The 17,544-nt window shown below is 44.0% G+C and overlaps 2 protein-coding genes and 1 non-coding gene across 5 annotated transcripts in view; 1 reads left to right on the top strand and 2 right to left on the bottom strand.

Annotated features, from left to right (window-relative positions):
• Positions 1 to 4,072, bottom strand: part of rrp7a (ribosomal RNA processing 7 homolog A) — a 6,009-nt gene extending 1,937 nt beyond the window's left edge. Inside the window, exons 1-4 of the mRNA XM_034301413.2 lie at positions 3,929 to 4,072; positions 2,040 to 2,182; positions 343 to 468; positions 104 to 227 (exon numbers count right to left, since the gene is read on the bottom strand). Of these exons, the coding sequence (XP_034157304.2) occupies positions 104 to 227; positions 343 to 468; positions 2,040 to 2,182; positions 3,929 to 3,989 (454 nt within the window). The 5' untranslated portion in view covers positions 3,990 to 4,072. The remainder of the gene's footprint in view (positions 1 to 103; positions 228 to 342; positions 469 to 2,039; positions 2,183 to 3,928) is intronic.
• Positions 4,073 to 5,719: 1,647 nt separating this feature from the next.
• On the bottom strand, positions 5,720 to 15,009 carry poldip3 (polymerase (DNA-directed), delta interacting protein 3). Of its 3 annotated transcripts, XM_034301412.2 has the most exons (11): positions 14,946 to 15,009; positions 14,214 to 14,339; positions 11,789 to 11,931; positions 11,316 to 11,713; positions 10,490 to 10,549; positions 10,251 to 10,337; positions 8,992 to 9,162; positions 8,759 to 8,836; positions 8,489 to 8,618; positions 7,317 to 7,383; positions 5,720 to 6,857 (listed from the first exon to the last, which is right to left on the bottom strand). In XM_034301412.2, exons 2-11 carry the CDS (start codon positions 14,315 to 14,317, stop codon positions 6,662 to 6,664), a joined length of 1,434 nt encoding a protein of 477 aa, XP_034157303.2. In that variant the 5' UTR covers positions 14,318 to 14,339; positions 14,946 to 15,009; the 3' UTR covers positions 5,720 to 6,661. The 3 variants fall into 3 exon arrangements, with proteins under 3 accessions (XP_034157303.2, XP_053087370.1, XP_053087371.1); XM_053231395.1 differs by lacking the exon at positions 14,946 to 15,009 and having other exon boundaries at positions 10,490 to 10,546; XM_053231396.1 differs by lacking the exons at positions 14,214 to 14,339; positions 14,946 to 15,009 and adding an exon at positions 13,742 to 14,075.
• A 1,740-nt stretch (positions 15,010 to 16,749) lies between these two features.
• On the top strand, positions 16,750 to 16,904 carry LOC113536357 (U12 minor spliceosomal RNA). The gene has a single exon (XR_003403678.1). It is a non-coding gene; the product is annotated as a U12 minor spliceosomal RNA (small nuclear RNA).
• Positions 16,905 to 17,544: the final 640 nt, after the last annotated feature.

Here is a 17,544-nt window from a genome sequence, read left to right as displayed (position 1 = left end):
TAGTGTGTTGTCGTGTGTTGAAGCGTGTTAGTGTGTTGTCGTGTGTTGAAGCGTGTTAGCGTGTTGTCGTGTGTTGAAGCGTGTTAGCGTGTTTCTCACTCACTCTTAAGGCCGGTGTGAACCTGTTTCTCTTTAGTGGAGACAATGAGCGGAGAGTCGTAAGGATGTGCTTTAGCTGCCGCCACACCTGAGGAGTGTTTGAACACCACGTAGGCCACCTTAAAACACTGACAAACACACACACATGCACAGTATTAATCATGAAATACTAAATAGTGTAAAACATTAATTTATACAGTGTTACATGTTTGTGTACAGATGGGTGTGTATATACAGTGTTACCTGTTTCTGTTCAGGTGTGAAATATGGCGACAGGTCGGGATGTTTATCTTCAGCTGCTCCAGGTTTCTCACTCAGTTCCACATGCTGAACTGGACCAAACTGAGAGAACAAGTCCTTCACCACACTCTACACACACACGCACACACACACACACACACACACACACACACACACACACACAGTACCTGTGAGCAGTATGGGGGTGGGGTCTGTACCTGTGAGCAGTATGGGGGTGTGTACCTGTGAGCAGTATGGAGGTGTGGTGTGGTGTGTACCTGTGAGCAGTATGGGGGTGTGGTGTGTACCTGTGAGCAGTATGGAGGTGTGGTGTGTACCTGTGAGCAGTATGGGGGTGTGTACCTGTGAGCAGTATGGAGGTGTGGTGTGTACCTGTGAGCAGTATGGGGGTGTGGTGTGTACCTGTGAGCAGTATGGGGGTGTGTACCTGTGAGCAGTATGGAGGTGTGGTGTGGTGTGTACCTGTGAGCAGTATGGGGGTGTGGTGTGTACCTGTGAGCAGTATGGAGGTGTGGTGTGTACCTGTGAGCAGTATGGGGGTGTGTACCTGTGAGCAGTATGGAGGTGTGGTGTGTACCTGTGAGCAGTATGGAGGTGTGGTGTGTACCTGTGAGCAGTATGGGGGTGTGGTGTGTACCTGTGAGCAGTATGGAGGTGTGGTGTGTACCTGTGAGCAGTATGGAGGTGTGGTGTGTACCTGTGAGCAGTATGGGGGTGTGTACCTGTGAGCAGTATGGGGGTGTGTACCTGTACCTGTGAGCAGTATGGGGGTGTGGTGTGTACCTGTGAGCAGTATGGAGGTGTGGTGTGTACCTGTGAGCAGTATGGGGGTGTGGTGTGTACCTATGAGCAGTATGGAGGTGTGGTGTGTACCTGTGAGCAGTATGGAGGTGTGGTGTGTACCTGTGAGCAGTATGGGGGTGTGGTGTGTACCTGTGAGCAGTATGGGGGTGTGGTGTGTACCTGTGAGCAGTATGGAGGTGTGGTGTGTACCTGTGAGCAGTATGGAGGTGTGGTGTGTACCTGTGAGCAGTATGGAGGTGTGGTGTGTACCTGTGAGCAGTATGGGGGTGTGGTGTGTACCTGTGAGCAGTATGGAGGTGTGGTGTGTACCTGTGAGCAGTATGGAGGTGTGGTGTGTACCTGTGAGCAGTATGGAGGTGTGGTGTGTACCTGTGAGCAGTATGGAGGTGTGGTGTGTACCTGTGAGCAGTATGGGGGTGTGGTGTGTACCTGTGAGCAGTATGGGGGTGTGGTGTGTACCTGTGAGCAGTATGGAGGTGTGGTGTGGTGTGTACCTGTGAGCAGTATGGGGGTGTGGTGTGTACCTGTGAGCAGTATGGAGGTGTGGTGTGGTGTGTACCTGTGAGCAGTATGGGGGTGTGGTGTGTACCTGTGAGCAGTATGGAGGTGTGGTGTGTACCTGTGAGCAGTATGGAGGTGTGGTGTGGTGTGTACCTGTGAGCAGTATGGGGGTGTGGTGTGTACCTGTGAGCAGTATGGAGGTGTGGTGTGGTGTGTACCTGTGAGCAGTATGGGGGTGTGGTGTGTACCTGTGAGCAGTATGGGGGGAGAGGTGTGGTGTGTACCTGTGAGCAGTATGGGGGTGTGGTGTGTACCTGTGAGCAGTATGGAGGTGTGGTGTGTACCTGTGAGCAGTATGGAGGTGTGGTGTGTACCTGTGAGCAGTATGGCGGGACGTTGAGGACGAACAGCGTCCTGTCCGGTGGTCTGTGTTCGCTGGTTTGTGCTCGCACTCTGTGCTCTTTCACACACAGCTGGTGCTGCGCTGTACTGTTGGTGCGGTACTTCAGGGACAACACTGAAAAACACACAAACACACACACACACACACACTCTACTATAAAGTCCAGTGATTTAACGCCGTATGTTGACGCATCTTCAACAGCCAATAGCATTTGAGATACACCAAGCCACACCCCCACCCCATCTAAACACACCTGTAGCTAAATATGGAGAAGAGAAACACACCAAGGAACCATGTTTACTGTTAACAAGCTGCTGCTGTACAGCCCGTGGGCGGGGCATAGACATTCTACAGAGCATTTCTATTGGACAAACACAAGACTAGTACATCCTGGGGGGAAAAAAGCGCAAAATGGCAAAATATGAAGCTTTTAATTTGATGATATTAACAACAATTCATGTGTAAGGAAATGAGCAAGAATGAAACAGATGCTGTAGATCTCTCGCTGCTCCATCAGTCCTGCTTCATTCCTGAGCTTGTTATCAGGCAGAAAACCAAATAATCACTAATCTTTAAAGAAACAAACATCCCAGAAGATATTTTTGGAATATTTTGACCACCCAGACACATGTTAGTTTGAATCTTACATCAAACATTTGAAACATTATCATGATTTTGCGTACAAGAAGACTCTAGAAGTGAATTTCCCTGTTTCTAGCTTTTCCCCAAACAGCAAAAGGAAACCAGTGACTGGAGGCACAGGAGCTCTCAGGAGAGCATCTGCTTCATTCCTGCTCATTTTCTCACCAATCATTTGTCCTTAAGACCATTAAAAGCTTCATATTTTGCCATTTTGGCCCATTTGTTCTGCCCAGGAGAATATTATATTATTATTTTTTAGATTTTACGCACTTGTGTACCAGTGTAACCACAGTAAATAAAGACCAGTTACACTGCACTGAACAGAATTATAAATGCTTTACTGCTCTTTTTGACTTCTACACTCATAATTAACAGCTAAATAAAATATTCTGACAAAAACTCACTACTGTAACTGTTACAGCGCGACTCTCATGACGCAAAAAACCTATAAAACGGCACTGAAATAACAGAGTGACACAGCTGTCGAACCTTTTACACACGTTCCCTGTCGATCCCAGAGAAAAGCTCATGTCTGTGTAGAGAACAGGAACTGTTTCATGGTTAATATACAGAATAAACCATTAAACAGTGACCTGATATCCCTGATCTTCTCATAGCCTATTCATTATAAACAATACTTTAAAAACAATACAGTAAATTAATCATAATGATGGAGGTTTGTGTGAATCTTTCCCTCCAATCCTCCTCTGGATGAATAATAAATGATGATGATGATGTTTACACCGGTACTGATGTCAGAACTACACTTTACTCTCTGTGGAAACTAAAGCACAACTTTAAACAGGAAGCAGTTTGAAAAAATATTAAGATCTGTTTATATGCAGAAAAATAAGAAAAGCAGGTGTTTATGAAGTGTTTCAGAGTTTCACTGATACTCTAATTAATGATCCATAATAATAATAATATATTTTATAGTTAACATATTATATACTTGTATATTGTTAGATTTTTACATGTAACCGTGTGAAGGATAACTCCTTGTTTTACAGTTTAATCACACACACACTCTCACACACTCACTCACACTCACTCTCACACACACACACACACACACACACACACACACACGTTAATGTTAGTTCTACAGTCTTTCTCTCGTTTTCTTCCTGAATGTCCTAAAGCAAATTTACAACTAAAACACACACACACACACACACACACACACACACACACACACACACACACACACACACACACCTGTAAATCCTCCTGGAATCACACAAGCACTGCTCGCGTTTTTCTTCGTGGGCGCCGCCATCTTCACTGCTCAACCAAACCGGAAACCGGAAGTGGCGCTGATGAACATGGGACCTGTAGTTCTTTCCGAGCTGTAGTTCAGTAACTCGGTCTAATCGGAATGGCTGAGGATTGGACTTGAATCCAGTGACTGCATAAATGAGTGGACGCTGTATAAAATCAGAGAAAAATAAGAATAAGAAAATAGGTGTTTTAAAATCTAAAAATTGTTATAATATGTGCACAGGAAGTAAGAGTCACTCAATAACTCCGCCCATTCCCATGTTAGTGAATGGAGAAGGACCCAGTCTTCCATTTTAAGTTAAGAGTGTTCTGTCATTTCTACAAGTTCAGCTGACCCTGATATCTCTCCTGATATTATTCCTCATGATAAATGCACTTTATAGGAGTTATCTGGTGATAAATAAAGGGGTGTGGGCGTGGCTGATGATGTGATTGACAGCTCTGTAGTAAACTTGTGTCCTGTCCTGCTGTAAGCTCTTCTAACAGACCCTCAGGGGGAATTATTTAGTTTTTCTTATTATATATATTTTATATTATAACTAGTAAACCAGCTTGAGTGAATGAAGCGATGGCAGGAAACAAGGCTAAAGTTACAACTAGCTAAATTTTATAGTAACGTATTGACTGTATGACCTTAGCGAACACTGAAACTAATCTTGGTAAGGTTAGTCCTTCTCTCCACCGACAGAACGAGCGGAGGATATAAGAGCACTTCTCCATTCAGGTGTGTAACGTACTGCAGGTGTCAGAGCGAGAGGAACATCATGGAGATTAATAGTTTGTGTTGAGTTTAAATATTGACTGCTGTTTATATGTTCAGTTGGAACATTACATGCACTACTTACACTTACATTACTTTGATTAAAATGATGGATACGCGATGTTTTAAGTTGCACTTTAGGCACTGAGTCGTGGATGCGCACATACAGTGTCCATCACTAATATGGGCGGGTGAGAGGCGGAGCCACTGCTCCTCCAGCCGTATCTACTGCACATGCTCCGGCTCCGGGTTTGAGTCTGAGTTCCTGAACTGTGAGGTTCTCATTCCAAGTTCCTTCTTCAGCACGGTTCTGGAACTGTATTGTTCCTTCTTCAGGACAGGACCAGAATTATGGAGTTCTTGTTCAGGAAAATTTCAAGACTCTATTGTTCCTTCTTTAATACAGATCCAAATCAGTGGAGTTCTCCTCCTGAACAATGCTGGAATGATCAAGTTCTTCTACTTCAGGACAGTCCTGGAATGGTGATGTTCTCTTTGAGGACAGTTTCAGAATTGTGGAGCTCCTTCTTCAGGACAGTTCGAGAAGTTTTTTTGGAGCACTCATTCAGGACAGTTCTGTTACTGCAGGACTTCTTCAAGATGGTTCCAAAACTGTGGAATTCTCCTTGAAGGCAGTAGCAGAATTGTGGAATTCTCTTTCAAGAGTTACAGATCTGTGAAGTTTTCCTTTTGGACAGTTCCAGAAGTGTGGAGTTCTCCTTCAGGACAGTTCCAGAACTCTTTACTCCATTTAAAGTTCTGGATGAATCAATGAATTTGCTCGCACTGTATGTACAGTACAGTCAGTAATCGTGTTGGATCAAGTGTAGCTACCAGTAATTTTGCCCTGTAACACACGTTGCCTAGCAACCGTTACTGTAACATACTGTATTTTCCCCAGCCTGGGTTAACTACCCCAGTTCCACAAGTCTGACCCCATGAGGGTAAATAATGACATCACACAGAGATGGGTTTATTATAAAGCGAGAGAATTTACTGCAGAAAAAAACAAACAGGAAGTCCAGTACAGACACAGAATTGTACACACAGCCCCATCCCATGTGTGTGTGTGTGTGTGTGTGTGTGTGTGTGTGTGTGTGTGTGTGTGTCAGGGGTCAGGGCTGTGTCCCAAATCACCAACACCAGCAAGGGTACACTACAAAGAGCTGAACACAGAGGATCGGGACAGGACCGCCCTCTGCGCAGAAACATCACTTCTAAACGAGTCTTTATACACAGCATGTACATCATCATCATGATCCTGTGTGTGTGTGTGTGTGTGTGTGTGTGTGTGTGTGTTTTAAAAACAAAATAACAGTTCCTATGAGCCAGAATCACACACTGAACCTGCACCCGTTTCACACACACACACTTACCAGGACGGCGTATGCGTATGAGGGTGATGGTACGTGTCCTTTTGCGAAGTTTGTAAACTGAGTCGTGGTCCTCTACGTGTGTATCTAATGAGGGTGGATATGGGCGTTGCTATGGAAACCAGGTAAACATTAACGAAACGTCTCTAGAATTATTATTTAACACAAAGCTAGTTATATGATCATGTGCATCAACCGCATGATAAGCTAATTTCAGCTAGCTTACCCTCACTAGCACACCATCTAGCTCAGTTAGGAAGAAATCTGAGACGCTTCATGTGAATTTAATATCGTAAAGACGCGTAGTTATTATTACAGATAATACTATAAAAAGCAGGATCTCCATCGTAAAGCTGATGGACACCGTTTCCCTTGATCTGATTGGCTAAACACAACGTGAGCCATCATACCATCAGAACCGTCCGATTAAAAACAAACAGGATGCAACACTCGCAAATGGACACGTACCGATACGAGAGTGTGTGATAGACCTGGATGCAGACGGCTGTAGAGAGTGTGTGTGTGTGTGTGTCTGTTTTAGATCTTGATGCGGAAGGCTGTAGAGTGTGCGGCAGGGGGAGGAGTCTCTGTAGAGGCCGAGCTCTGATTGGACGATTTAAAAAGAGCCTTCAGGATGGTCTGAGGATCCACTTCAGCCGAGCTGGAGCGAGGTGTGGATCGGGACACGGCCGAGGAGGGAGTCTCTTTCTTACCGGGAGAGTCACTCAGTCTCCTAGAAAGAGAGAGAGAATAGAAAGAGAGAGAGAGAGAGAGAGAGAGAGAGAGAGAGAGAGAGGGAGGTTGGGCAAAAAATTTGCAATGTTTTGTCTCCTTTTACATCACAATCATACAGAACAACTACATCTGCACAATTTTGGTGCTTGGCCCCCTAAGCAATAGTAAACGACTATAAAATAAAACACTAGAGACTCTACACAGCTTTAGTGCTTGGCCCCCTACTACAATAACAGTGAATGATTATAAAAAGCAGGGGTTCTGCACAGCCTTCGCATTTGCCCCTAAATAATCGTGCAGCACTACAAAAACTTTAAGCCTTGTGCAAAGCCTTGGTGCTTGGCCCCCTTAAGAATAGTACACTAGTATCCAATCAACAACAGCTTGCTGCTGTTCTGTGTTTACGTACACACTTTAATCACTCAGTATGAGATGAAGTGCGGTAAAAGAAACTCACAGCAGGATGGGCTGGTCTGACGTGATGACGCTGCCCTGGATGTGCAGGTTACACTTCATCGGCTGACCTGTTGGAGTAGGAAGAAACGTCACACACACACACACACACACACACTTGTGATTTACAAAATATCCATTAAAGGTTTCCTTTATTGTGCACTCGTGTAAAGACCTTGTTCAATTCCAAATGATTTTAGTTTTTTCCACTCACACTAATGAACTGCACAGAAATCCACTGAGCACATTTTCTACATGCTGTGCACTTTATTTACTTTATTAACTAATTTTTTTATTTACTGCCAGATCGCTACAGGTAAAATAGGCTTAATCATGACGAGAGCTCGAGAGCAATCTGAGTTCTTTTCTTCTTTTGGCTGCTTTACAACCAGTCTATCGTGTTAGCGCAAACTTAAAAAAAAAAAAAGTAATCAGCACATGGGGAAGGCTGGTAGTTTTCAGTGGTGATTCTGCAGCTCTCGGAATAGGCTTAATTCAGGAATTATTAAACATTAAACAGTTAGTATATCTATATAAAAGTTGTCACTGCTTATACTCTCTATCTGGCTGCTACCCCAATAGCTGCTATGCCCATATATGGTATGATCTTATCTGCTGAATACGAGGTCATAGTATGTTATGTTTATATTTACAGTTACTGTTTTGCACTACAGTTATATCTGATTCACTTTCTTACTAGAACTGTCTCTTACTGTGCCTGTTGCCCTGGTTTAGTAGTTATTGTACTGTCTTGTGCTGTTTGTATGTGCTGTTTGTGTAGTAATGTGTAATCTCTTGTAGTTCTGTGTTGTTTTATGTAGCACCCTGGTCCTGGAGGAACGTTGTTTCGTGTCACTGTGTACTAACTAGCTGTAGATGGCTGAAATGACAATAAAGCCACTTGATTTGAAACAAAAACAAACAGCCAGAAAAGAAAATTCATCTATTAATAAAGTGATAAATGAAAGCTGCAGCTGCTGTTGCTCTCTCATGATTCGTATTTTTGTTTAATTGATCATGACACTGCTTTTAATGTTTGAATACTGCAAAAAAATCAGAGGTGCTGGTCTCTCTCGCTCACTCGGGCCCGGCTCCTGTCCTAACTCCGCCCACAATCGCTCCGGTTATATACGCGAACAAGGGAACACATCATGTGTGTGTGTGTGTGTGTCTTACCATCCAGACAGCGGTTGTTGTATTTCCTGTAAGCGCTGATGGCGTCATCTTTCCGCACAAACACCACCTCAGCCACGCCGACCTTCACCAGCCGAGCTCGCTTCAGCGCTCCACACACACAGAACAGCTCCTACACACACACACACACACACACACACACACACACACACACAGACACACAGACACACACACAGTATAAGCACAGTCATACAGACACTCTTACAATGTGTGTAAAATGATTTTGTGTGTGTGTGTGTGTGTAAGACTTACCACTATGTCCTCCTCTGTGACACGCGGATGGAGATTATTCACTGTGATTTTAGTTCCCTCCAACGGACTGAACACTGGCTACACACACACACACACACACACACACACACACACACACACACACACAAGGAAGAGATTAGTAAGGCATCAGTTTGGTCTAATGAAATGCATGTTCTAGAATGACAGTTGAGCTTCTAGTAGAGTGTGTGTGTGTGTGTGTGTGTGTGTGTTACCTGTGCAGGCTGAGAGCTGGTGTTTTCAGGAGTCTGCGCAGGTGGGCGGGGATTAGAGCGAGTGGGTGCAACTGCAGCAGCCGCAGCAGAGGCTGCAGGGGGCGGAGCCAGGTACGAGTCATTCTTAACCACTTTAGTGATTGGAGTAGAGACAGAGAAACCTCCACCCACCTAGAAAGAGAGAGGGAGAGGGGGAGAGAGAGGGAGGGAGGGGGAGAGAGAGAGAAGGAGAGAGAGGGAGAGAGAGAGAGGGAGAGAGAGGGAGAGAGGGAGGGAGGGAGAGAGAGAGATCGGGAGGGAGAGAGAGAGATCGGGAGGGAGAGAGAGAGAGAGAGAGAGAGGGAGAGAGAGAGGGACGGAGAGGGAGAGAGAGAGATCGGGAGGGAGAGAGAGAGGGACGGAGAGGGAGAGAGAGAGATCGGGAGGGAGAGAGAGAGGGACGGAGAGGGAGAGAGAGAGAGATCGGGAGGGAGAGAGAGAGGGACGGAGAGGGAGAGAGAGAGAGAGATCGGGAGGGAGGGAGGGAGAGAGAGAGAGAGATCGGGAGGGAGAGAGAGAGGGACGGAGAGGGAGAGAGAGAGGGACGGAGAGGGAGAGAGAGAGATCGGGAGGGAGAGAGAGAGAGAGAGAGAGAGAGGGAGAGAGAGAGGGACGGAGAGGGAGAGAGAGAGATCGGGAGGGAGAGAGAGAGGGACGGAGAGGGAGAGAGAGAGATCGGGAGGGAGAGAGAGAGGGACGGAGAGGGAGAGAGAGAGAGATCGGGAGGGAGAGAGAGAGGGACGGAGAGGGAGAGAGAGAGGGACGGAGAGGGAGAGAGAGAGATCGGGAGGGAGGGAGGGAGAGAGAGAGAGAGATCGGGAGGGAGAGAGAGAGGGACGGAGAGGGAGAGAGAGAGATCGGGAGGGAGGGAGGGAGAGAGAGAGAGAGATCGGGAGGGAGAGAGAGAGGGACGGAGAGGGAGAGAGAGAGGGACGGAGAGGGAGAGAGAGAGATCGGGAGGGAGAGAGAGAGAGAGATCGGGAGGGAGAGAGAGAGGGACGGAGAGGGAGAGAGAGAGGGACGGAGAGGGAGAGAGAGAGGGACGGAGAGGGAGAGAGAGAGGGACGGAGAGGGAGAGAGAGAGAGATCGGGAGGGAGAGAGAGAGATCGGGAGGGAGACAAATAGTAAACACACTGTGGTTTAGAGACTCAGTCCTAAAATTGTTATAATGTGTGTCATACACTGTGTGTGTGTGTGTGTGTGTGTGTGTGTTTCTCACCCGTGTCTGTGCCAGGTCATTGGTCGTAGTAAACTTTAACTGTTTATTAGGAACCACAGCCTCCTCCTCCTCCTCATTGGACGCCGTCTGTACAGATAAACACACATTCACATTTACTGTGAGAAAGTGACTCTGTGTGTGTGTGTGTGTGTGTGTGTGTGAGAGAAAGAGAGATTCTGTGTGTGTGTGTGTGTGTGTGTGTGTGTGTGTGTGTGTGTGTGTGTGTGTGTGTGTGCTACCTGAGCTGCTCTGCTTGGTACATTGATGCGAATCCCGCTGGTCATACCAACAGGCCTCTGCTACAGAGAGAGAGAGAGAGAGAGAGAGAGAGAGAGAGAGAGAGAGAGCAGTTACTGTAGTGCTCCTAATGACAAATGTTTGCACTTGATGGTGGAACATCTGAGAGGAATATCTGAGATGGATGTGAGTGTGGAACATCAGTGTGGAACATCTGAGAGGAACGTCTGGGAGGAACGTCTGAGAGGAACATCAGTGTGGAATATCTGAGATGGATGGCAGTGTGGAATGTGTGAGAGGGACGTGTGAGAGGGACGTCAGTGTGGAACATCTGAGAGGGATGTGAGTGTGGAACATCAGTGTGGAATATCTGAGAGGAACGTCTGGGAGGAATATCTGAGAGGGATGTGAGTGTAGAACATCAGTGTGGAATATCTGAGAGGAACGTCTGGGAGGAATATCTGAGAGGGATGTGAGTGTAGAACATCAGTGTGGAATATCTGAGAGGAACGTCTGGGAGGAATATCTGAGAGGGATGTGAGTGTAGAACATCAGTGTGGAATATCTGAGAGGAACGTCTGGGAGGAATATCTGAGAGGGATGTGAGTGTAGAACATCAGTGTGGAATATCTGAGAGGAACGTCTGGGAGGAATATCTGAGAGGGATGTGAGTGTAGAACATCAGTGTGGAACGTCTGAGAGGAACATCAGTGTGGAATATCTGAGATGGATGGCAGTGTGGGAGGGACGTGTGAGAGGGACGTGTGAGAGGGACGTGTGAGAGGGACGTGTGAGAGGGACGTGTGAGAGGGACGTCTATTCATTAACCTGGATAGTTTTGGTGATCTTGAGCGGAGCTGCAGATCCCTGGCTGGGCAGCGATGATACGCTTCTCTTCAGACTCAGCCTATCACGTGCATCCACCACCTTTGTGATCCCGCCTCTGGGCTGTATGGCCACGCCCACTCTGGTTCCGAGTCCCTGGTTGGTAGGGAAGGTCCTGACGCCGGTGCTGCTGGGATTGCTGCTGTTGTTCTGGATGTGGATGTGTGGGATTGGGGTCTGAGAGCTGGTTACTAAGGGAGAATCCTGGACCTGCTGCTGTTTACGAGAGTTTATGGTCTGTCTGGCGTCCTGCACCGCGCTCGCAGCGCCCCCTCTGGCCTGAATACGGAAACGCGCATCATTCTGACCCAGCTTCTCTCTCGCATCCTTTACCTGGAACGCTGCAGGAAGAAGAGGGTGAAGTTTAGTGAATAAAATACTGAAAATGTAGGAATAAGTCACAGAGACTCCCTCACCTCCACTTCCTCCGAGCCGCTGCCTGACATCAGTGCTGCCGATCTTCTGTCTGGCGTCAAACGTCCGGCCCATAAGCCCCGCCCCTCTCCCTACTGAGCCCGCTCCTCTTCCTGTTAGCCCTGCGCCTCTGCCAAAGCTCGGCCTGCAAGAAGAAAAACAGTTAAAGAACATTATAATTCATAAAATCTCATTATTAGTATAATCTGATTACATTATCCTAATCCTATTATCACTGTTTATAATAACAGTACAGTATTGAATGCGGTGTTACGGCATTGCCTTCCTCTAGGAAGACACTTGTGACTGTCTTTCAAACGTGTCTGGTAATGTGTCTTAGAAAACAGCTGCTTGAACTCTGCTCACTCTGCAGCACACACACGCTGCACGTCCTGCTGATATTTAAACGTGCGTAACAGCTGCGCGTTCGAGCCGCAAGGACAGCGCAGTAAAAGCTTAAGTGTTTTTTTAAACACTCATTTTTAAATGGAGCACAAACCTAAATATAGAGATACATGGTGCGTGTTGTTGAAAATGACTAAATGTGATGAGATAATATTTCTGCCCTGTCACACACTGTTCACACTCACACCCTGCACAATGAATACGGTTTAGTGTGATCTGGGACTAAACACTGACTGAACAGGTTACTGAACAAACACCAGAACACTGGGTGTATAAAGCACACAGCTACAGCTGCTCTGTGTTCCAGACACGTCAAACCTCTTATATTTAACACAAATCAATAACAAAAGCTTTGAGGAGAGAGTCGACTCAGTAAGAGAAGCTCTGAGGACAGAGTCGACTCGGTAAGAGAAGCTCTGAGGACAGAGTCGACTCGGTAAGAGAAGCTCTGAGGACAGAGTCGACTCGGTAAGAGAAGCTCTGAGGACAGAGTCGACTCGGTAAGAGAAGCTCTGAGGACAGAGTCGACTCGGTAAGAGAAGCTCTGAGGACAGAGTCGACTCAGTAAGAGAAGCTCTGAGGACAGAGTCGACTCGGTAAGAGAAGCTTTGAGGAGAGAGTCGAGTCAGTAAGAGAAGCGCTGAGGACAGAGTCGAGTCAGTAAGAGAAGCGCTGAGGACAGAGTCGACTCGATAAAAGAAGCTCTGAGGAGAGAGTCGAGTCAGTAAGAGAAGCTTTGAGGAGAGAGTCGAGTCAGTAAGAGAAGCGCTGAGGAGAGAGTCGACTCGGTAAGAGAAGTTTTGAGGACAGAATCAAGTCAGTAAGAGAAGCTTTGAGGAGAATCGACTCAATAAGAGAAGCTTTGAGGACAGAGTCGACTCAGTAAGAGAAGCTCGGAGAACAGAGTCGACTCAATAAGAGAAGCTCGGAGGACAGAGTCGACTCAATAAGAGAAGCTCGGAGAAGAGAGTCGACTCAGTAAGAGAAGCTTTGAAGACAGAGTCGACTCAATAAGAGAAGCTCGGAAGACAGAGTCGACTCAATAAGAGAAGCTCGGAGGACAGAGTCGACTCAATAAGAGAAGCTCGGAGGACAGAGTCGACTCAATAAGAGAAGCTCGGAGGACAGAGTCGACTCAATAAGAGAAGCTCGGAGAAGAGAGTCGACTCGGTAAGAGAAGCGCTGTGGACAGAGTCGACTCAGTAAGAGAAGCCTGGAGAGAGTCGACTCAGTAGCAGAAGAACAGCAGTGTTGCTAAATAAATTAATATTAAAGAACCACAACATCGTTTTGTGTCTCCAAACTGCAACATACAAAATGAAACTACACAATGAAATTCACGAACTATGTGTGTGTGTGTGTTTACTAACTTGACTAATTCACTCTCCGTTTCTTCGCTAACAGTCAGCTAGAAACCGCCTAGCATAGCTTTAGCTTCACAAAATCCACACAATTTTGTTCAAAAACATTTAATTACTTACTTTAATTAAATATAGCTATTTTTAATCATCAAAAATAAAGCAAATTCAATGATTCTGAATGAAACTTACATTTGTGCAAAACAGCAAAGCTAATATCCTCGCGCTAGCCGTACACAGTTAGGTTATTTTTCCACCCGTTTTGCGACAGGTTTCAGATCCTGCGCTGGGATTGGCTAAAACACTCAAGCATCCTGCGATACGATTGGGTGAAACGGAACATCAGCCAATCCTAGAGTAGAATTTTGCATTTGACGGAATACAAGTGGAATGAAGAATAACGTTCAACACGAGCATGCGCAGTGTACTGGGACTCCAACCAATCGCGGCTCAGTATACTGCACGAGACTGAATTTTAGCCAATAGGAACACAGAATGATAGCAGCTCGTTTGCTAAGCAATAAGAAGCTATAAAGACGGGAGGTTTTTTTTTTCAGTGTAACGTGTTTTAGACGACACATAATGTTTAAAATGTTAACAAGAAATAAACATCAACAGCGTTTAAAGGTGAAATTTATCACCTGACTGACACAATGTGAAATACCTCTTAAGGCCTCCTCTGGTGTTAAAATTGCGTCGGCGTATTAATTCGTCCAAAGAAACGTCCGCCATCTTCGTCACGGCCAATCCGGGGACGGCAGTGCGCATGCGCGGAGTGAAGACGCTTGAGCTGAGGAGAAAAGTGCGCATGCGCGGAAGAGCATATCAACAGTTTAGAACCCTTAGTGTTACGAATGAAAGGAAAGGGATAAAAATGCTAACAAAAATATTTTTACTGGGAGCAGGGCGTGTAACTGGGCGTTACATTTTCTCATTAAACTCAGAAAAATCATAATAAAGTGAGGTTTTACACTACAAAGTCTTGTTTAGAGGACCAAGAGAATATAGTGTAGTATAAAAACATCATTACTCAATAATAATAATAATAATAATTATAATAATAATAATGAAGGAAATAATAAGCAGAAGACATATTTGGAAAACCCTCTGGATGAAGAACACGTAAATTCAACAGGCTGTGACGAATATAAGAGAGAGTCAGACATTTCAAGCAAAATGAATGTAATTTTATTAATATTCTGTACTTTTTTCAGTAGGATTATATGGATATATGTTAAATGTATATGTAAATGTGTTAAATGCTTATATTATATTATATGTGTTAAATATTTATATGTATATGTATTTGTGTTAAACGTCTATATTATATGTATAAGTGTTAAATGTGTGTATTATATGTATTAAATGTTACATAAACAAAAAAATGGCGATTGACCTTGAGGTCCTAGCCCAGACGTGTTCAGTCTTATCCGCAAAGGGCTGATGTAGATGCAGGTTTTCATTCCAGTCAGGCAGAAGTCACACCTGAGTCTATAGAAATCCAAGATCAGCTGATGAAGCAGGTGGAATCAGGTGTGGCTCCTGCTTGACTGGAATGAAAACCCTGCACCCACGCCGGCCCTTTGCAGATAAGATTGGACACTTCTGATCTACCCCTTTGATGACTACAGCAAAAGGCTCGGACGTTGCACTGGTTGATAGTTATAGGTAGTGTGGTGATTGACAACAAACTGAGTTTTGAATCCAATATGTTATGGCTGTTTTTAAAAAAGTTCAACAAAGATTGTTATTCTTGAGGAAGTTAAACGCATTCAGGTTTGTTTCACGATGATGAGCCTGTTTTATAAAAGTTTTATTGAATCTGTATTTTCTTTTCGTACTGTGGCATGGTATGGAGCTCTCACGTTGTCAAACACAAACGGATTAACCAGCCTTGTAAAGGTGGCTGAGAAAATTACTGGAGAGGAACAGACCTGTCCTACTGACATATTAATGTAATATAATCTTATAATCTGAATATATAATTATAACTCTGAAAATATAAATGTAAATCTGAATATTTATGGTCTATATCTCAGTATAAATATATCTTTATGATCAGGCTTGTCAATAGATAGATGTTCTTAATGAATTTCTTTATGAAAACAGTCCTGTATACATTTATCAATACAAATATCGTACTATTATATAATTATTTTAAGTGCACATCACTTCTCTAAACCAAAGGGAGTGTGTTCCTCGACTATACAGAAGTCTGACTGTAGAGCTGAAGCTTCCTGACAGTCCGTTATCAGCGTTAATGCTGTGGAGCTTTTCTGTAGAATTCAGCAGGACTGAGAGGGAAATGATCAACAGTCTGCTGATGAATAACGATTTTATTGAGACAAAAACAAAACCTGATTACAGCAAGCATGTTTATTGCTTTAGTCAAATATGGAAACATTAAGAGCTTGTCTATCAATATGCCTGATAAAATGTATGAATATATAATCAGGGTTTATAACTATATATTCAGGATTTATAAATATAAATTTAATTTAATTTATAAATATAAATTTAATATGACTTTATTCAGTAAGTGTATAAAAGTTACCATATTTAGCTGAAATGTTTGCTCAGTTCACCAGTTTTATTTTTTTATTTATTTAAATTTATTTCTTTATTTAACTGCTGCCACAAAACTTATATTTTTACGACACTTTTTATATTTTATATTATTTATATTTATATATTATTATTTATTTTATATTTAACTGTCACAAAACGTATATTTTTACGACACTTTAATAAACTACTATATTTCTTTATTTTACAGCCTGGACACTGGATTAATAAACCAAATCTGAATTAGAAGTTATCATACTACACTGATGTTTGTTTACATGGTGAAATCTGGATTTAAAAAATGTTTAAAGTTTGAATTAAATCGGAGAGAGAGTTCATGGCCAATCAGAACGCGGGATTGCTACGACGTCACGGTCAATCCCACAATGCACCGCCGCCTGAACGTTAACAGTAGAACAGATATAGATGTTTTGGGTATGTGTGAGTAGAGTTTGAGTGTGTGTGATGTGTTAGTGTGTGTGTGTGATGTGTTAGAGTGTGTGTGATGTGTTAGAGAGTGTAAATGTGTACATGTTGTGATTAGTGAGTGTGTAAACAGTGAGTGTGTGAGAACTCACCCTGAGCGTGCAGTGTAGCGCACGCGGCCACACACGTCACGAACCCGGAAGTTGGTTATGCCTTAAACTGATGAGTAAGGAAAATAACGATGCGGGGTGACGCCCGCGTCCTCGTGCGCGTTCACGAGAAGAATTTTTGAACGGGTACAGGTCTGTCTGCTGAGGTGACTCGTCTACTTCACGAGATGCCTCGCGGAACCGGGATCTGCCCCGATACCCCCATACAGAGTGCTAATAAAGAAAAGAAGAAAAAACCGGATGTGCTTTTATTGTTGTTTATTAGCTTTTTGTTTTCCTTAAATCTAGTATTGTTTGTTTTGGATTGGCTCACCGCCCACCAATCACTACCCTCCTTCAGCTTAGAGCTGTTTACTGCTGTTATTTTTTTGTGATCAACTTTTTATTGTCTTTTACATATAACATAACATCATAACATCCATTCAACTGTTATTATTATTATTATTATTATAAGTTGTTTATACTAAAGTCTTCATGCACGTGGTAGCTGAAAGTGCTGTACAGCGTGGAGTAAAAAATAAAGTAATATAACAATAAAATGTAATAGGATGAAAAGATGAAGTGAGAATATAAGCACAGAATAAACAAATAAACCTAAAGAGATAAAAGTACACAATTTCATTTAACAGTTTCATTTAAGCTGCAGTTTGAAGTTTATTGTCATGTGTGTAAAGTGTGCTTTAAGCATCTGCAGTGTTTATAATGAAATTGTTTGGTCTATTCATCGGTCAGAGTCTGATATCAGTCTATAGATCAGTCAGAGTCTGATATCGGTCTATAGATCAGTCAGAGTCTGATATCGGCCTATAGATCAGTCAGAGTCTGATATCGATC

This window comes from Pangasianodon hypophthalmus, chromosome 29 (assembly GCF_027358585.1).
Source record: "Pangasianodon hypophthalmus isolate fPanHyp1 chromosome 29, fPanHyp1.pri, whole genome shotgun sequence".
Lineage (NCBI taxonomy): Eukaryota > Metazoa > Chordata > Actinopteri > Siluriformes > Pangasiidae > Pangasianodon > Pangasianodon hypophthalmus.
Note: the sequence above shows the minus strand (reverse complement) of the source record. Positions and strands in the feature narration are given on the sequence as shown.